This window comes from Mytilus galloprovincialis, chromosome 6, assembly GCF_965363235.1.
Source record: "Mytilus galloprovincialis chromosome 6, xbMytGall1.hap1.1, whole genome shotgun sequence".
Lineage (NCBI taxonomy): Eukaryota > Metazoa > Mollusca > Bivalvia > Mytilida > Mytilidae > Mytilus > Mytilus galloprovincialis.
This window is the reverse complement of record NC_134843.1, coordinates 98,231,461-98,250,390: the sequence shown is the minus strand read 5'-3', so window position 1 is coordinate 98,250,390 and position 18,930 is coordinate 98,231,461. Positions and strand designations below refer to the sequence as shown.

Here is an 18,930-nt window from a genome sequence, read left to right as displayed (position 1 = left end):
ATAACATAGAAGTCCGAGTGAAAAAAAGTACATTTTTATAAATGCGATTCCGTTTTCCGCCGATTGTACGATGTTTCAACAAAATATGGATTCATTTCAGTTGTTGATTTAGTATTGAAAATTTAACTGAATTATCTCCTAATAAATACGTTTTTTTATGTTTAATTTGTGTTTCTTTAAGAGGTCAGGTGCTCTTGTTCATTCATAAAATTATCGTTCATTCATACATTTATCGTAAAATCAAAATCACTACACAGGTTAATGCGTAGTGTCAACTTATTACCTGTAATCTAAAAATAGACAAACTTTATTTGCGCAAATAATTTAGCGGAACGAAACCCTTGTTGAAAACACATAACAATAAGTTCGTTTTCCTTTTCTGTCAAAACTCCGTAATATTTATCGATCACCTTACTAATGAAATGGACCCGTCCAAACGTAGTAGATGCCAAGTCGGTCCAGATGAAGAGATATTTACAATTTGGAATTTTCTAGTTTATTAATACATAGATTGAAAAAAAGTACGTCTTTTTAAATATCATGATCAAAACTGGGTTTGCATAACAAATGTCAGATGAAACCATTATCCTCGTCTTTTCAGTGAACAAGTCTACTACGTTTGTTGACACTCGACGGTCCACCGTGTTAGCAATTTTATTTCACATGTTTTCGAAATATTGAAGATCATTTTTCGCAATGTTTCCTGAAAATTGATAAATATCAAAGCAACGTAGAGCTGTTTGTTCTTGTTCGTATAATAAAATTGAGAATGGAAATGGGGAATTTGTCAAAGAGACAACAACCCGACCATAGAAAAACATGCAACAGCAGAATTAAGGTTGAGAATTAAGGTCACCAACAGGTCTTCAATGCAGCGAAAAATTCCCGCACCCGGAGGCGTCCTTCAGCTGGCCCCTATACAATATATATACTAGTTCAGTGATAACGATTTAATGTCATGTTTGTCTGTGATGACCCCCCTTTTCGGGATTGCATGAGAATTGTAGTTATCTCGTACCCACATGCACTTGTTTCTATCCATAGGAAGGTCGACTATCCATATAAAACTATTTATATGGATAATCGACCTTCCTATGGATAGAAACAAGTGCCTGTGCTCGTACCGCATCAGAAGGACACATATCAACTGAGCAATAATGTTTGGAACTTAGTTTTAAAAATGATGACAAAGTAACATTATGAAAATATTTTTATTAAGCTGAAATATACATTTATTCTTTACATGTTTATGTCTTGTAAGATATTTTATTTCTTTCCCGTTTTTTAACATTTGCGTCTGGAAAGTTGAAATGTTTTAACTTAATCATTTGTGTTAATGGTTAAATATAAATTAATAATGAAAATTGTTAAAATTAAATCAATAAAGGAAATTATTGCCAAGGAAGTTACAAACACTACCAGGGGATAATCCATGATGATTTCTTTTTGAGTTATATGTTTCAGCACATGTATATTTGACCCCAACTTTAGCCTGTTGTCTCCTTGTGAAATATAAAACATATTAAAAATGACTTTCTGCTAAAGTCTTTTATCTATATAAAGTTAAAACCTTCTTACTTTTAACTAGACAACACTCATGTCAGGTTTAATTCTTGTATATATGTGGATGAAAAATAAAAGTCCCCAAAAATTAACATGGCAGCAATTGCTTTTACAGCCTTTAAGGCTTTGATTAAATTGGTCTACATTAAGGTCCAAAGGGTCCAAAATTAAACTTAGTTTGATTTTAACAATAATTCCACCTTATGTAATAATGCTGTATTTTGATTGGATGAGAAACATGGTATTTTTCACCAATTTCTATATATTGAGATTTTCTTTTCTCTGCCAGGGTATTTGCCATTAGGGAATTCCATGTGCCGGGGTATTTGCTAGCAAATACCATGGCAGATGGGAAAATACCCTAGCAAATACCATGGCAGATGGGAAATACCCTAGCAAATACCATGGCAGATGGGAAATACCCTAGCAAATACCATGGCAGATGGGGAATACCATGTCTAAAAATAACTCAATGAATTATTTCTATTCTGATATGACAAATTCATGGTCATTCTAAATATATGGTTCCAGATGAAATATTTAGGATAAAAAGTATCATTATTGAATTTGGAGCGAATGACGTAAACATTCTGGGAATGACGTCATAAATAAAACTCAACGGAAACGAATTGTCAACCGGTCACATAAAACTGGAATCCACTTGTATTACGCTTCACTGAAACTGATGAACAAGTGTAGTAGTCAGCCGAGAACCAGCTTATTATCATAAAAAGGGAGATATATATATACAGTCAGTGACTGTACATAAAAAAAATGATAAGAAATGATTATACAGTCAATGCAATTTGACTGCGCAAAGAGCACAGCTACAGTGTATACAAAAATTATACATTCAAGTCGAAATTTCATATGATACCTGATTATAATAAACTTTCTGAGGTGGAACATTTGGTGGAATTAAACAATTACATCATGCTTACAAGGGGTATTTGCCAAAAATACCGGTTTCGAGGTAATCAAATTTCCCTCGTCTAACGGCTCTGGAAATTTGTACCTCTCAACCGGTATTTTTGGCAAATACCCCTTGTAAGCATGATATATTTGTATAAAATTGAATTCTTGGGTTTCTTTGATATGCTTAATCTAAACATGTATTTAGATTTTTGGTTATAGGCCCAGTTTTCAAGTTGGTCCAAATCAGGGTCCAAAATTAAACTTTGTTTGATTTCAACAAAATTGAATATATGGGGTTCTTCAATATGCTGAATCTAACCATGTATTTCGATTTTTGATATTTGGGCCCGGTTATCAAATTGGTCCACATTGAGGTCTAAAGGGTCTAAAATTGAACATTATTTAATTTCATCAAAAATTGAATTCTTGGGGTTCTATGATATGCTGAATCTAACCATGTATTTAGATTTTGGATATTGGACCATAATAGGTAAATGTCAATTTTTTAAAGTTTTTAAGTTTAAGTTCTTAGACCACATTCATTCTGTGTCAGAAACCTATGTTGTGTCAACTATTTAATCACAATCCAAATTTAGAGCGGTATCAAGCATGTTGTGTCCATACTTGCCCCAACTGTTCAGGGTTCGACCTCTGCGGTCATATAAAGCTGTGCCCTGCGGAGCATCTGGTTAAAAGATGTGTAGCATACTGCATGGTTAAGCTTGGTCTTGTCTCCTGTGCACCACCACTTATCAATTTTCTTGACTTTTTAATAGAAATCATAAAAAAAGATGGGCTATACAATATGTATCTGTATATTAGACATTAATTTATGCAACAAATCTTTTCCTAGTCTTCTGATGCAATGATAATGGTAGTTGATTTCAAATTCATAATCATGGAAAGGATTACATTGAAGAAGCATTCAATCTATACCCTTCAATTCATATTTGATGGTTATTAAATATAAATTTCACTTCAAATTTAGTTAGATCACAGTACAACATGTAAAGCATAAGGTAAACAGAAACTAATAACGTGAAGAATAATGAAAATAGATATAAACCAAATTAATTAATAGGATAACTAGTTTTTATGACCCACCTACGATAGTAGAGAGGCATTATGTTTTCTGGTCTGTGCATCTGTTCGTTTGTTCGTTCGTTTGTCTGTCCCTTCGTTTCGTCCGTCTGTCCTGCTTCAGGTTAAAGATTTGGTCAAGGTAGTTTTTGATGAAGTTGAAGTACAATCAACTTGAAACTTAGTACACATGTTCCCTTATGCAGTGGTCTCGCTAGCCCAAAATAGAAGGGCGCCGCGCCCTGGGTGCCCTCAGCCACGCCCTGGGTGCCTTCATCCGCGCCCTTCTGCCCTGACGTCTTTTTCCAAAATTATCTTGTGCCGTTTTGGTAAAATTTTGTTTCATCGATTTCTGATCTCCAAGTTAATTACATATATCACCTGTGTGATTGCCCCCAGGTTAATCATGTCATTACAATCAATTACAATGATAAAGACTTCAGAGGTGTTAATAACTAGGTAATTTAATTAGGACAATGTATCTTTTTGTCATACTTTTGATGAATGTGTCAGCGAGTGTGTTTAGCTTGGGTGGGCATTTTCGATCTCCAAGTCACAATGGAAGAGCGTATATAAATGAAGACTTTCATGACTTTAGAAGTGAATTTAAGTCATCAAAATAAAACTATGCCTTTACAGAAATGCCTTCCATCTCAACTTGTTAGCGACAAGCACAGTTTTTAATTAACCCAAACGTGGTGGAAATTGATTTTGGAGTTACTTCCCCTGTTTTAGCTTATTACAAATTTGTGCTCTAAAAAAATTATCTAGTATCAAAAAAAGGAATAAATTACCAATTGAATATATAATAACATAATAATGTTACCTTAAAGATATTAACTGTCATAAGTTATGATATGGTCTTTCTAAATTTAATGTCAAATTTACCACAATTTCACTGTCCACTGAACATAGAAAATGATAGTGTGAGTGGGGCATCCGTGTACTTTGGACACATTCTTGTTGGAAGTCTTTTCATCCCAAATAGATAGATGGAAATAAAAAATAAAACAACAAAAATCAGAAGCTTGATCTATGTTTTTTTTTAATTCTTAAATATCAAACTTTTGGCTTACATGTATAAATATGCTTTCCTTCAAACTAGAGCTTAGATCATGTTACATGTCTAATGTTATTTGACTATTGATTAAATATATAGAATGGGACTACTTACTACTTTCATGTTTTATACCTTAGAAGAGAATATTTCCAAAATGACAACTGATTTAGCACAAGGAAATTTTATTGTTATTTTCATTTTGTAGGGTAGTTAATTTGAGCGTAGCAGAATTGTGAAGATTCTTTAGACGGATTTTCTAGAAAATATTTGGGCGCCATAAATGATGTATTTCTATTGTTTATTTGTAGGTACATGGGCATTGGATTATCAGCTCAGGGTGTTAATATGAACAGACTTCCAGGATGGGATAAGAATTCATTTGGTTACCATGGTGATGATGGTCATTCCTTCTGCTCGTCAGGTTCTGGTCAGCCGTATGGTCCAACATTTACTACAGGAGATGTGATTGGTTGTTGTGTAAACATGATTGATCACACATGTTTCTACACTAAAAATGGAATTAATTTAGGTACAGTAATATAGGTTTGGAACCAATTTTGGAAACATTTTTATACGACCGCAAAATTTGAAAAATTTTTCGTCGTATATTGCTATCACGTTGGCGTCGTCGTCGTCGTCGTCGTCCGAATACTTTTAGTTTTCGCACTCTAACTTTAGTAAAAGTGAATAGAAATCTATGAAATTTTAACACAAGGTTAATGACCACAAAAGGAAGGTTGGGATTGATTTTGGGAGTTTTAGTCCCAACATTTTAGGAATTAGGGGCCAAAAAGGGCCCAAATAAGCATTTTCTTGGTTTTCGCACTATAACTTTAGTTTAAGTAAATAGAAATCTATGAAATTTTGACATAAGGTTTATGACCACAAAAGAAAGGTTGGGATTGATTTTGGGAGTTTTGGTTCCAACAATTTAGGAATTAGGGGCCAAAAAAGGGCCCAAATAAGCATTATTCTTGGTTTTCGCACAATAACTTTAGTTTAAGTAAATAGAAATCAATGAAATTTTAACACAAGGTTTATGACCACAAAAGGAAGGTTGGGATTGATTTTTGGAGTTGAGGTCACAACAGTTTATGAACTAGGGGCCAAAAAGGGGCCCAAATAAGCATTATTTTTGGTTTTCGCACCATAACTTTAGTATAAGTAAATAGAAATCTATGAAATTTAAACACAAGGTTTATGACCATAAAAGGAAGGTTGGGTTTGATTTTGGGAGTTTTGGTCCTTACAGTTTAGGAATAAGGGGCCCAAAGGGTCCAAAATTGAACTTTGTGTGATTTCATCAAAAATTGAATAATTGGGGTTCTTTGATATGCCGAATCTAACTATGTATGTAGATTCTTAAATTTTGGTCCCGTTTTCAAATTGGTCTACATTAAGATCCAAAGGGTCCAAAATTAAACTTAGTTTGATTTTAAGAAAAATTGAATCCTTGGGGTTCTTTGATATGCTGAATTTAAAAATGTGCTTAGATTTTTAATTATTAGCCTAGTTTTCAAGTTGGTCCAAATGGGGGTCCAAAATTAAACTTTGTTTGATTTCATCAAAAATTGAATAAATGGGTTCTTTGATATGCCAAATCTAACTGTGTATGTAGATTCTTAATTTTTGGTCCAGTTTTCAAATTGGTCTACATTAAGGTCCAAAGGGTCCAAAATTAAACTAAGTTTGATTTTAACAAAAATTAAATTCTTTGGCTTATTTGATATGCTTTATCTAAATATGTACTTTGATTTTTGATTATGGGCCCAGTTTTCAAGTTGGTCCAAATCAGGATTCCATATCAAGTATTGTGCAATAGCAAGAAATTTTCAATTGCACAGTATTGCACAATAGCAAGAAATATCTAATTGCACAATATTGTGCAATAGCAATTAATTTTCAATTGGAGTTATCTTTCTTTGTATAGAATAGTAGTTGATAATATATGTTGGAAATTTGCCAGACATGACTATGATGTCATTTTCTATTTTTATTTGCCAATAACTTTATGTAAATAACTTCATTGGAAATTTGCCAATATAAAATGTTGCTGATGAAGCTGTTTTTCCTTATCTTATCTAAAATGTTTTTAGATAATGTATGTTGGACATTTGCCAGACATGACTATGATGTCATTTTCTATTTTTATTTGCCAATAACTTTATGTAAATAACTTCATTGGAAATTTGCCAATATAAAATGTTGCTGATGAAGTTTTTTTTATTGTTTTATACAATAAACAATGTATATTCACTTTTACTACCAACCAATCTTTACCATTCAGTGATAACAAGCACTTTATTTTACATTTTAATATTTTATGATGTATTTAAAAGAGTAGTTATTGTTGCAAACTCCATTAGAAATTTGACTTGATATCAGTTTTGGAAAAAAGGGAAATGGGGATGTGAAAAAAAGGGGGGGGGGGTAAATTTTTCTCATTTCAGATTTCATAAATAAAAAGAAAATTTCTTCAAACATTTTTTTGAGAGGATTAATATTCAACAGCATAGTGAATTGCTAAAAGGCAAAAACAAACTTTTAAGTTCATTAGACCACATTCATTCTGTGTCAGAAACCTATGCTGTGTCAACTATTTAATTTTAGATTTAAAAAGTTTGAAGAAGAAATCTTTAATTGTAAAATTTGTAAAATCTTGACCATTGTTTTGTGTAAAAAAACACCATGTAATGTCAAAAATTTGATCACAATCCAAATTCAGAGCTGTATCACGCTTGAATGTTTTGTCCATACTTGCCCCAACTGTTCAGGGTTCGTATAAAGCTGCGCCCTGCGGAGCACCTGGTTAACATTGAAATGTCATGATCAAAATTTAAAATTAAATTAACCATATCAAAAATTGAAAAATCATCTGGCATTATAATCATTGAGTTTACATAATTTAAAACTTCGTCAGATTTATTGGGTACCAGAATTTATTGATAAATGATGGTTATGATGATTCTTTTTCATCTAGAACAAAAATATTCAATAACAGGCAACAAAATCAAGATATCATCTTTAAAGGTTGTTTTGTTTTCCCTTGTTGGCATTAAGTGTTACCTTGAACTGTCCCTCTGTTTCATTTCATTTCCACATTCTAGCTTTTGATTGCCTCATGCAAATCTTATGAAACAGAGTTACAATGCTAAGAACCAAAACTTGCAGACAGAGATCTCATTTTGGCAGTGAGTCACTTACCATTTTAAAGTTATGCCCCTTTATAACTTGAAAACAAAATGATTTCTGCACTCTTACTTCTAACTTTTTAAGAAGGGCCATTGATGTCCTCAGCCATATTCTTTATTTCAGATATATTGACCAATGATTGCTGCAATTTCCTAAAAGTATATCATTTAAGCAGGTTGATATTCAAATAATATTGGATGTATGTTTTGATGGTAAATACCAGTACAGAATATATATTGATTGCTTTATTTCTCTTTACAGGAGTAGCATTTACAGATCTACCTATCAATACAGTAAGTCTTAGAATAGTTAATTAAATGCTGTAGTGGAACTATTCAACAATGAGCAAAACCCAAACTGTATAGCATGCTATAAAAGGCCCAGACAACAAAACCCAAACTGTATAGCATGCTATAAAAGGCCCAGACAACAAAACCCAAACTGTATAGCATGCTATAAAAGGCCCAGACAACAAAACCCAAACTGTACAGCATGCTATAAAAGGCCCAGACAACAAAACCCAAACTGTGTAGCATGCTATAAAAGGCCCAGACAACAAAACCCAAACTGTATAGCATGCTATAAAAGGCCCAGACAACAAAACCCAAACTGTATAGCATGCTATAAAAGGCCCAGACAACAAAACCCAAACTGTATAGCATGCTATAAAAGGCCCAGACAACAAAACCCAAACTGTGTAGCATGCCAGACAACAAAATAGAAAACTGTTCTAACTAGAAAAACTAACAGGCTGATTAAAGAACACAAGAAAAATTATAACATACAGAAACGACAACAACCACTGAATTACCGGCTCCTGACTGGGGACAGCCACATACAGAAACGACAACAACCACTGAATTACCGGCTCCTGGCTGGGGACAGCCACATACATATGATAATGTAACATGGTTAAATACTTTTGAGGGTGTTCAACCCTTCCCTAACCTGGGGCATTGGTGTAACAGCACAACATTGAAATTAACTATGAAATCATATAAAATGGTTTGTGTTTATTTGCATATATTGTATATACATAAGTTAATATCTAAATAGGAGATTGAAGTTAATGATAAAATGTTTAATTTGATTTGTAATTATTTACTTTTTCTAGCTGTCACTATACCCTACAGTAGGACTACAGACACCAGGAGAGGTTGTGGAGGCAAATTTTGGACAGTTGCCATTTATATTTGACATAGAGGATTATATGAAGGTACACAAAAACTAATAGCTAGGCTAGATGAAGGAACACATTCATTTTGATAACTAACTTTATAATGTAGCAGTTCACTGCAGTTGTCCCATAATGAAAACCATCATAAATGTTAGAGTTAGGTAAACAAATAAATTGCTATTTACTTTAAGCAGCAGTTAGTACTAATAAGGACAGTGTGTGTTTGATGTAAAAATGTTACGTTCCTATACAGATGCAGTAAACACAAATTTAAGTCTTTAATTTAACCAAGCTAACTTAAACATGATTCAGTTTGGCATTCCTGATTGTGACACTTAAAAAGTTAGATTTTAAAAATAAAAATGTGTTATTTTTGCAATATATGCAACTGTTAACTTAGAAGTAAAAGGCAGGAAAAGGAATATTTGAATCTCATCCTATTGTCAGTAAATCACAAACGTTTCTTCACAGAATAACATTATTTTGGAACTTGTATGGTAGGTTCATAGTTGTCAACTACAAATTTTGTTGATTCTTTCAAGTGTTAATTTCATTGAAACTTTTTCTGTTTAGGAATGGCACATGAAGACAAAACTGACCATAGAAAGATTCCCTGTCAATGACAAAAAGGGGGAATGGCAGACAGCATTACAAAGGTTAGTGTGTCATCATTTTCTCTGTCCAAGAATACTAGAGGATTATGTAGTAAATATTTTATAGACAAGGAAAAAATTGTAATCAGACATCTGTTTGATTTAATATGTGACTGACTTATCTAAGCTATGGAAAAGGTACTTTAAAGCTTATAAGGACCTAATTAATTTGAAAAAAAAGGATGTGGTATGATAGCCATTGAGAGAACTCTCCTCCAGAGATCAAATTAGCATCTATAGGTCATGATAGGCGGATTTTAGGCCCTTTGAAAATGATCAAAATCCATACTGCATAGTAAGCTATAAAGAGCTCTGAAATTTCAAGTATAAAACAATTCAGATTAGAAAACAAGCGGCCTGACTTAGGTACAAAACATGTAACAAATATGATATACAACAATGAACAACAAGAATTGTATGTAATTTTGAATGTTTCTTTCTGTAATTTGAATAAAATTGTTCACATGAATTAAGATTCTTGAAATCTCTAAAACTAAACCACTGATTAACTCAAATGTTACATTAAATTCATCTCTCTTTTATTTTAGAATTGTTTCCACATATCTAGTGCATTATGGGTATTGTGCTACAGCTGAAGCATTTTCCAAATCTACAGGACAGTCGTTTGATGAAGATCTCGCCTCAGTTAAAAACAGACAAAGTGGGTCTTTCTTTATTTAGTACACATGCCAGCTATAAAGTATATAGATAAAAGAAATGAAAAGAACGCAAAATAAGAAACATTAGTTTATTTCTATGTTTCAGTAACATAAAATCGTTGAAAGTATATACTTTTACACCAGAATATTGATTGAATTATATCAAATGGGTAATGTTAATCATGTTAATGCTCACATTTCTGGATTAGGAATGTAGTTATTTAGAGTCCACTAAAACGAGAAGTAACTTTCAGATTTTTAAGAAAATTGTTAAGTGGAAAGATATACTCGACAGCTACTTCTTTAAAAATTACCTCTTGACATTAAACAACCATCATCCATCATTTTTATAAATATTTATGGTGCTTATTTGGAAATTTGTTAAAAGGAGTACAGGATATCATGATATAGTCATATATAAGCAGTGCTTTATGCATGGTTGAGTTAATAAGAAATATTCCTTATGATACACAATCTCAACCCATAAAAAAATACACACAAAAACCCCAATTTATTTCAATTATATTATACAACAGAAGTGAAGAAACATATATAAAGTACTAGTAAATATAAAAATGGTAGTGAATGCCTAAAAATATACCAATTATTAAGTACCTTACAATTTATCTTTACTGTGATGATAAAAAGCTTAACAGTTAAAACAGGGGCAGTTTCAGAGCTTTTTTTTTCTTGCTTTGTAGTTATATAATTATTTAGAAGTAGTAATTGAATTTTTGCTCTATATTTATAAATAAATTGTAGGAATACAGAAATTAGTGCTAGCAGGAAGAATGGGTGAAGCTATAGAGACAGCACAAGAACTATATCCAGGATTATTAGAACACAATCTTAATTTATTATTTATGTTAAAATGTAGACAATTCATTGAAATGGTGAACGGTACTGACAGTGAAGTACGTGGCCCAGCCATAAGAAGCCCAAAATCACAAGGGAGTAACCGTTCAAGTCCGAATATGAGTCCGGTACATCACAGTTTGAATTCAGCTAGAAACACTCCAGTTGGATCTCGGGGCAGTAGTCCAAATAGACCCATTGGGGTCAAAGGTTACTGTTCAGGGTCAGCAAGTCAAAGTTCACAAATAAATAATCAGAACAGTAATTGTGATCTCAAACCAATAAATGAGGAAGAAATGAACGCAGCAAACATAGCCATGAATGGCAAAGACAGACCGGTGATTGAAAGTGACGATGTAGATATGTGTGACAATAATGTAATAGATGACAGTAAACATGTGACTAATGGTACCTCCCAGTGTGTTAATGGATTTAGTAAAAATGGTGAAGTGTGTAATAATTCAGAGGAAATGGGTAGGTTGGCAGTATTATAATTTATAATTCAGAGGAAATGGGTAGGTTTGCAGTATTATAATTTATAATTCAGAGGAAATGGGTAGGTTTGCAGTATTATAATTTATAATTCAGAGGAAATGGGTAGGTTGGCAGTATTATAATTTATAATTCAGAGGAAATGGGTAGGTTGGCAGTATTATAATTTATAATTCAGAGGAAATGGGTAGGTTTGCAGTATTATAATTTATAATTCAGAGGAAATGGGTAGGTTTGCAGTATTATAATTTATAATTCAGAGGAAATGGGTAGGTTTGCAGTATTATAATTTATAATTCAGAGGAAATGGGTAGGTTGGCAGTATTTTAATTTTAAAGGTGAGGGTATGATAAGGCTTCACTATTTAGCCTCATTAATTTGAAAATAAAAGTGCAATAAATCTTTCAAGACATTATTCTGTAAGGCATGAATATTTTTTATTTGGTCTTAAATATTTGCTTTAGGTTTCAACAACTTGAAATAATAGTTCTATTTTGAGATTTCTTAAATAAAATTAAGATATGAAAAACATTTTTACAACCATCAAATCCTCAATTAATGCCTTCGATCTTAAAAAACAATATTTACATGATATATCTCTATTCAAAAGAAACTGACAGAAAACAAGGTCAGATCATACATTTAAAATCTGTCATATGTTGTTTGTGCTTGCCATACGTTTTCTTGGCATCAATTGCATATTGATATATGAAAATTGGTTTTGTTATCCAATAAAAATGAACCTTACAAACAATAATGCGTTCGATGTTTTACCTTGATTTCTTTTCATTTTGTAATGTATTAAATACATATTTTGATTTGTATTTCATTAATGTTAATTTAATAACTTCTACTATTGCATTTGAATAATGGTGATCAGAAAGAGTCCAAATCGTGTTCATAAGAAATAACATCTACATGTATTTAGTAGTTGAAATTGATTTTTGTTTTTTCCAGATATAGATCACCACTCAGGGAAACGACATCTATGTGGTGGCAGTCAGGGAGCCATAGAAAAGATGTTGGTATTTGGTAGGGAACTTAAAGCCATGCACAACCAATTAAAGGCACAATATGGACATAATGATCCTAATGAAAAAATGTTACAAGTAAGATAATCATAGCTGATATAAGTGTAAAATCTTGAACAATATATACACACCTGTGACCCTATCACTGGCTTTTAGAAAGGCAGATACCGTAGGATATGTGCTCCCAATTACACATAATAATAAATGTTTGAGTAAAATAAATTTTGGTTGTTATTTCCCATTCTGTTTGCATTACAATGATTTATGTAATCATGCACAGCAGATTTAGATATGTGTTACCTATTGCATCTGCAATAATGATAGCTGGTTATTGGGTGGGATAAAGTTGCATCTTCAGTCCTTCAATTTTAGTTCTGTGAGCTTTAGTGATATTATTACGTCCATTGTTCGTAAGTTTTTCTGTAAAAATCTTCCCTAAAACTGTTATCTAAAAAAACAATGTATCCAGGTTAAAATGTAAATTGAAAAATTGCAAAAATGATCAGTAACACAAAAGAGTACGTACAGTATGTGCATATAATAGTCCTAATTAACAATTGGTGATGTTATAAGGCACAGGTTTAAACTATCCAGTGATTAAGATAGGTGATTTACAATTTCCTGTATAGACCATGTTTACCGATTACAAATGTTGAAGGGTTTCAAGACAAAAGTGATGGATGTATTGTATGATTGTTAAGTGTACATAGCAGGGTTTATCTGACCGTTTAGCTTTACCTCAATTCAGTGGTTCATTGTGTTAAGTGTACATAGCAGGGTTTATCTGACCGTTTAGCTTTACCTCAATGTACATAGCAGGGTTTATCTGACCGTTTAGCTTTACCTCAATGTACATAACAGGGTTTATCTGACCGTTTAGCTTTACCTCAATGTACATAGCAGGGTTTATCTGACCGTTTAGCTTTACCTCAATTCAGTGGTTCATTGATCAACATTAATTTTTTGGGGGTAATGCCTGTTTTGCAGATACTATAAGCCATAGATCATTTCTAGTTGTTGTATGGATTATATAGAAGGTGCATGTCGTTCAGGAAGGGTTCATCAGACCTTAACCTCATTCAGTCATTGGTCAATGTTAAGCTTTCAGAGTTATGTCTGTTAATCAGATAATATAAGCAATAGGTCAATTATATTTTATGAATGGAATGATTCAAAGATGTTCAAATGTGTCTGGCATAGTTCTTTTTACCTTGACCACATTTTCATTCACAACACCATATAAGGAAGGGTTCATTATCCATTCATCATGTATAAATTCAGAAAAGTATACACAGAAATTAATGGTGTTTTTTTTATTTCAGGATGCATTTAGTTTAGTAGCTTATTCTGATCCTTGGAGTAGTCCTATGGGATACCAGTTGGATCCAGTGCAAAGAGAAAAAGTGTGTGCTTCACTCAATAGTTCTATATTAGGTAAGAATGATATAGTATGTGTTATGCCCCCACTCTATGAATGAGAACTATATTACAAACCATGTCGGTCTCTGTCTTTTGCACCTCACATATTTTGATCACATTTTTTTTTACAGGTAAACAGTTCTTCACAGTGATTGAAATACCACTTTGATTTTTTTTTAAATTACAAAAAAGATTAATTTAGGAAAACAGCAAATCTCAGTGTGCCTGCCATTTAGTCAGATTCTTTAAATTTCATATTTTTCTACCTCCACCAACCATAGCAATCAAAACACCGCCATCTGTACAAGAAAATAAATATTGCCTTAGAAAGACCAAAGACAATTTTTTATCCTTAAAAAATCTTAAACTTTCTTAATATGTTTCAGAATCCTATGGTTTGCCAAAACAACCTCCATTAGAATTAGTGATTGCTCAATCAACAGAATGCATGAAACTGATGTCAAAAGCAGCAATCGGGTCATGTGCATTCGCCAGTGTGGCAGACTATCTACGTTGACCAACACAGTGCCTTTAACGAAAATTGTGATAAATCACGGCCAAAATCTCTACTACCTACAGTGGATCAGTTAAATCATCATGTTAACCCAGTTTGAAGTATTGTTTGACAGTAATGATATATGTAAATTAATGCTATATAAAATCGTAGAAAACAGTTGTAATGCTTGCTTGAGATACATTGTACAAAGAGAGCAATAGAATCGGCTGATAAAAGACACATGGTTCTTTATTACATGAACTGGTTCTTTATTACATGAACTGGTTCTTTATTACATGAACATGCGTATGTAGTATTGATTTTGTCCTGTATGAACCAACATCATTGAACAACCAAAGCTTCAAATATGCAGGCAGAACATTATTTATAAAGTTGTGATATAGAGTGAAAGTTTTATCATTCAGCCTCATGTTCACTTACTCATACTTTAGAAACATTGTCAGTCTTAGAAGATATCTGACTATAACAGATTTTAGCATTCCTGTTAGGATTTTATCAAATTTAAACCACAAACCATATTTATAGTCTATTAACCAATGCATCTTGTTTTGTGCCAATTTAATCTGATTCATAATTTCATTCATTTGAAAACATCCTTTATGAATTTAACAACTATCAAATGTATCGTCATTTTGGAGACTATTTGATAGAAAATATTGATAAGGGAATAAAAAAAGCATTTACATGTTGAAATACATGTTGCATTCAGAATAACGGGAAAAAAACTATGAAATCTGCTTTGATAAAATTTTGTTCCTGTTTGATTAAAAAATAGCTGTGGTTTCTTATGCCATATTTTACAGTTGTAATATTAATGCTGGTGAAAGGTATTGGAAAAGGCATGTTCTATAGGTTATTATTCAAAGTGCCAATTTAAAGTTGATATTTACACCATATCATGTGACAGTACTATGTGTATAGTCATGTGACTGTGTTATAAACGACAATTTATACAATGTGTAAAAGATTTTATGTAACCTGTTAAAATTATCACAAATGCTGCATAAAAGTCTTGTGAAAATCAAATAAGAATATGTGAAAATGTATAAACGTTACACACATTCTTTGATTTCACCATTGATGAAAAATGATTTGGGTTATGTCCCTTGGTATTATAAATGCAAATAATATATGAAGAGAAAACAAGTTGTTGCCCATGTGGTCATCATGTTGTATATGTTGACTTTGTTGATGAAGTGAAATATTTTATATTATTATTTATGAAAAAATACAAATATTTGGACATTTTTAATAAATAATGTCTAAAGAATTGTGTGATATACAAAAAAATAAATAAATAGATGGAATATTGGAGTATTATTTTATTGCCAAAATTTTAGTGTAAGTGCTATTATAATATGTTGTCAACATAACAATTTTAAAATGAGATGTTAAATAATTGCAAATGAGACAACTATCCACCAGAGTTCAAATTAATTGGATGTAAGCAATTACAGGAATCTGCACAGCCTTCAATCATGCTGTATAGTCCGCTATCAAAGGCCTCAAAAGGAAAATGTGACACAATTAAAGAGAACACTAACAAAACAGGTTATTTATAGCAAAACAATAGATATGAAACAAACACAACCACGACTATACTCCTGACGTATGACAGGATGGATTAGACATGTTTGGGAGCACTCAACCCTTCCCTAAACTGGGACAGTGGTGGTACAGTACCACATAGGAGCAAATGTAAAAATCAGTTGAAATTGGCATAACTCAAAATATTGGTACAAAAAAAAACAATAAATTAAAAACAAAAGACAAAAGCATAGAAATCAAAGTACTCACAGTTACTGAAAACAAGTTTTAAGCTGACAAGAACTAATAAATAAATCATGGTCTCCCAGACTTGAGTAGCCATAAGTACACAGCCAATAGGTTTATTGTAAAGACATCATAAAAATTCTAAGAAAGACTTGATAGCAGGAAATATCAATCAACACTCAACACCAACACCTGACTCGTTTAAGGTATTAAGAAAACATGAAGCAACACATTACTTAATTTGGTGGACAAGCACAAAATATTGAAAGATTAAGGTAGCACAATACAAAGATTTTAACCCTCCAATTCCCCAGTTTTAAAATGCTGTAACTTTCGTTATAATGCTTGAAAATTCATAATAGTGATATCCATGGATAGCTAACAGACTACTCTTTCAAATTAATGCAATGTTAGTATTATACAACAATTATGTAATCAATTATAATGATAACAGTGTCTACAAAATTTTACAACAAATTTCACCTTTCAATTGAAATTAGCTTCTTCATGGACCCCCCAAGAGGGTTGATTTTATTATATGTTGTTCCTTGAGTCATTATCTACAAAAGGGTGTCTCAGATTTTGGATAGAATGTATAGACCAAATTTTACACCTAATCATACATTATCTACTTTAATGTGGTAAGGATGTTTACACTAATTACAAATTTATGAGAGAATGGAATACGATAGAGATAATTTGAGACCCCCTTTTGAAGCTCCTGCTGTGCTGATTAAGATAACGTTCAAATTTCTTGTGTAGCTATAGAGAGGAAAGAGCTAAATTCATTCAAGTGAACTGACCAGGATTTTGCCACTAATTGCATATTCTTTTATCTATCTACATATACCTCTTTTATTAATTTATATGCAATTGTAAAAAAGTTACAGCATTTTAAAGGTTGGGGATTGGAAGTAAAAAAATCTTTGTATTGTGCTACCTTAATTCAGCCTTATTATTGGTCTGTTTTAAACAGAATGTAATGTTAATTTCTAATCTGTGTTTAAAATGCTATGAAATATCCAATAAAGCCGGTTGATTTTCTGTGAAATTTTGGCTGGAATTGCCACAATATCTCAATTTTTTGTCGAGTCTGTGATTTTTGTCGTAGAAAGCTTGACATGGGGATATTAATCTGGCAGCAACATTAACTTGCTTAATAAAAGCTTTATTTTTTAGAAGGTGGAAGACCCCAATGCTTCATAGTTTGTAGATAGATGCCCTCATTTTCACAGTTCAGTGACCACTTAAAAAAAGCTTTTTTTGTAATGTTTATTTCTTTATTAATATGAGGAATAGGATAATTATATTTATTTTGTGCCTTGTAAGGTCCTCATGCCTGTCGGAACATTTTAATCTGACCGTAAGTTAAGTTTTTGTGTTTGGTTTTTTGTCAAATACTTATGCAATACGTCAACTAGATTTGGTGTATGGAAATATTTTATGATGTACATGTCAGTCTTGCAGATTTTATTTGACCTTGACCTCATTTTCACAGTTCATTGCTCACTATGTTTAGGTCTGTTTAATTATTAGCAATAGGTTACCTATACTTGGTGTATGAAATGACTGTGAGGTGTATGTCTGTCTGGCAGGTATCAACTGACCTTGAACTCATTTTCATAGTTTTTTGGTCAATGTTAAGTTTGTTTCTAAGATATAACATGTATAAGCAATAGGTCAACTATATTTAATGCAAAGATTGATTGTTAGGTGAACATGTCTGTATGGCATGGTTCATCTGACCTTGTCCTAATTTCCATGTTTCATTAGTCGATGCTTTGTTTTTTTGGTTAAGTTTGTTTATTAGAAACTATAAGCAATAGGTCAACAATATTTGGTGTATTTATATGTTGTAAGGTGTTCATGTATTTCCTGTTTAGTTTATCTTACCTTGATCTCAATTTCTGTGATCATGTTAAGTTTATGTGATACTTGTAGAAAGCTTTATATTTAGGACTATCAACATATAATCAATGGTCAATAAAGAAGGCGAGAAATTTCAGTATATGCACTCTTCTTCTCATCACTTTGCGTCCGCTTGGCGTCGTCTGTTAACTTTTACAAAAATCTTCTCCTCTGAAACTACTGGGCCAAATTAAACCAAACCTCGCCACGATCATTATTGGGGTATCTAGTTTAAAAAATGTGTCCAGTGACCCGGCCAACCAACCAAGATGGCCACCATGGCTAAAAATAGAACATAGGGGTAAAATGCAGTTTTTGGCTGATAACTGAAAGCATTTAGAGCAAATCTAACAAGGGGTAAAATTGTTTATCAGGTCAAGATCTATCTGTCCATACATTTTCAGATGAATTTGCTGCCCCTGAATTGGTAATTTTAAGGAAATTTTGCTGTTTTTGTTCTTATCTTGCATATTTTTATAGATAGAGATAAACTGTAAACAGCAATAATGTACAGCAAAGTCAGACCTAAAATTAAGTCAACATGACCAAAATGGTTAATTGACCCCCTAAGGAGTTATTGTCTTTTATAGTCAATTTTTGTCGAGCCTGCAACTTTTGTTGCAGAAAGCTCGACAT

The 18,930-nt window shown here is 32.3% G+C and overlaps 1 protein-coding gene across 1 annotated transcript in view; it reads left to right on the top strand.

The window, feature by feature from the left end:
• The window catches only part of LOC143080888 (ran-binding protein 9-like), a 31,987-nt gene extending 17,188 nt beyond the window's left edge, over nt 1–14,799 (top strand). The window contains exons 3-11 of the mRNA XM_076257041.1: nt 4,927–5,147; nt 8,072–8,103; nt 8,925–9,026; nt 9,561–9,643; nt 10,189–10,301; nt 11,062–11,628; nt 12,604–12,755; nt 14,000–14,111; nt 14,483–14,799. Of these exons, the coding sequence (XP_076113156.1) occupies nt 4,927–5,147; nt 8,072–8,103; nt 8,925–9,026; nt 9,561–9,643; nt 10,189–10,301; nt 11,062–11,628; nt 12,604–12,755; nt 14,000–14,111; nt 14,483–14,613 (1,513 nt within the window). The 3' untranslated portion in view covers nt 14,614–14,799. The remainder of the gene's footprint in view (nt 1–4,926; nt 5,148–8,071; nt 8,104–8,924; nt 9,027–9,560; nt 9,644–10,188; nt 10,302–11,061; nt 11,629–12,603; nt 12,756–13,999; nt 14,112–14,482) is intronic.
• The last annotated feature ends 4,131 nt before the right edge of the window (nt 14,800–18,930 follow it).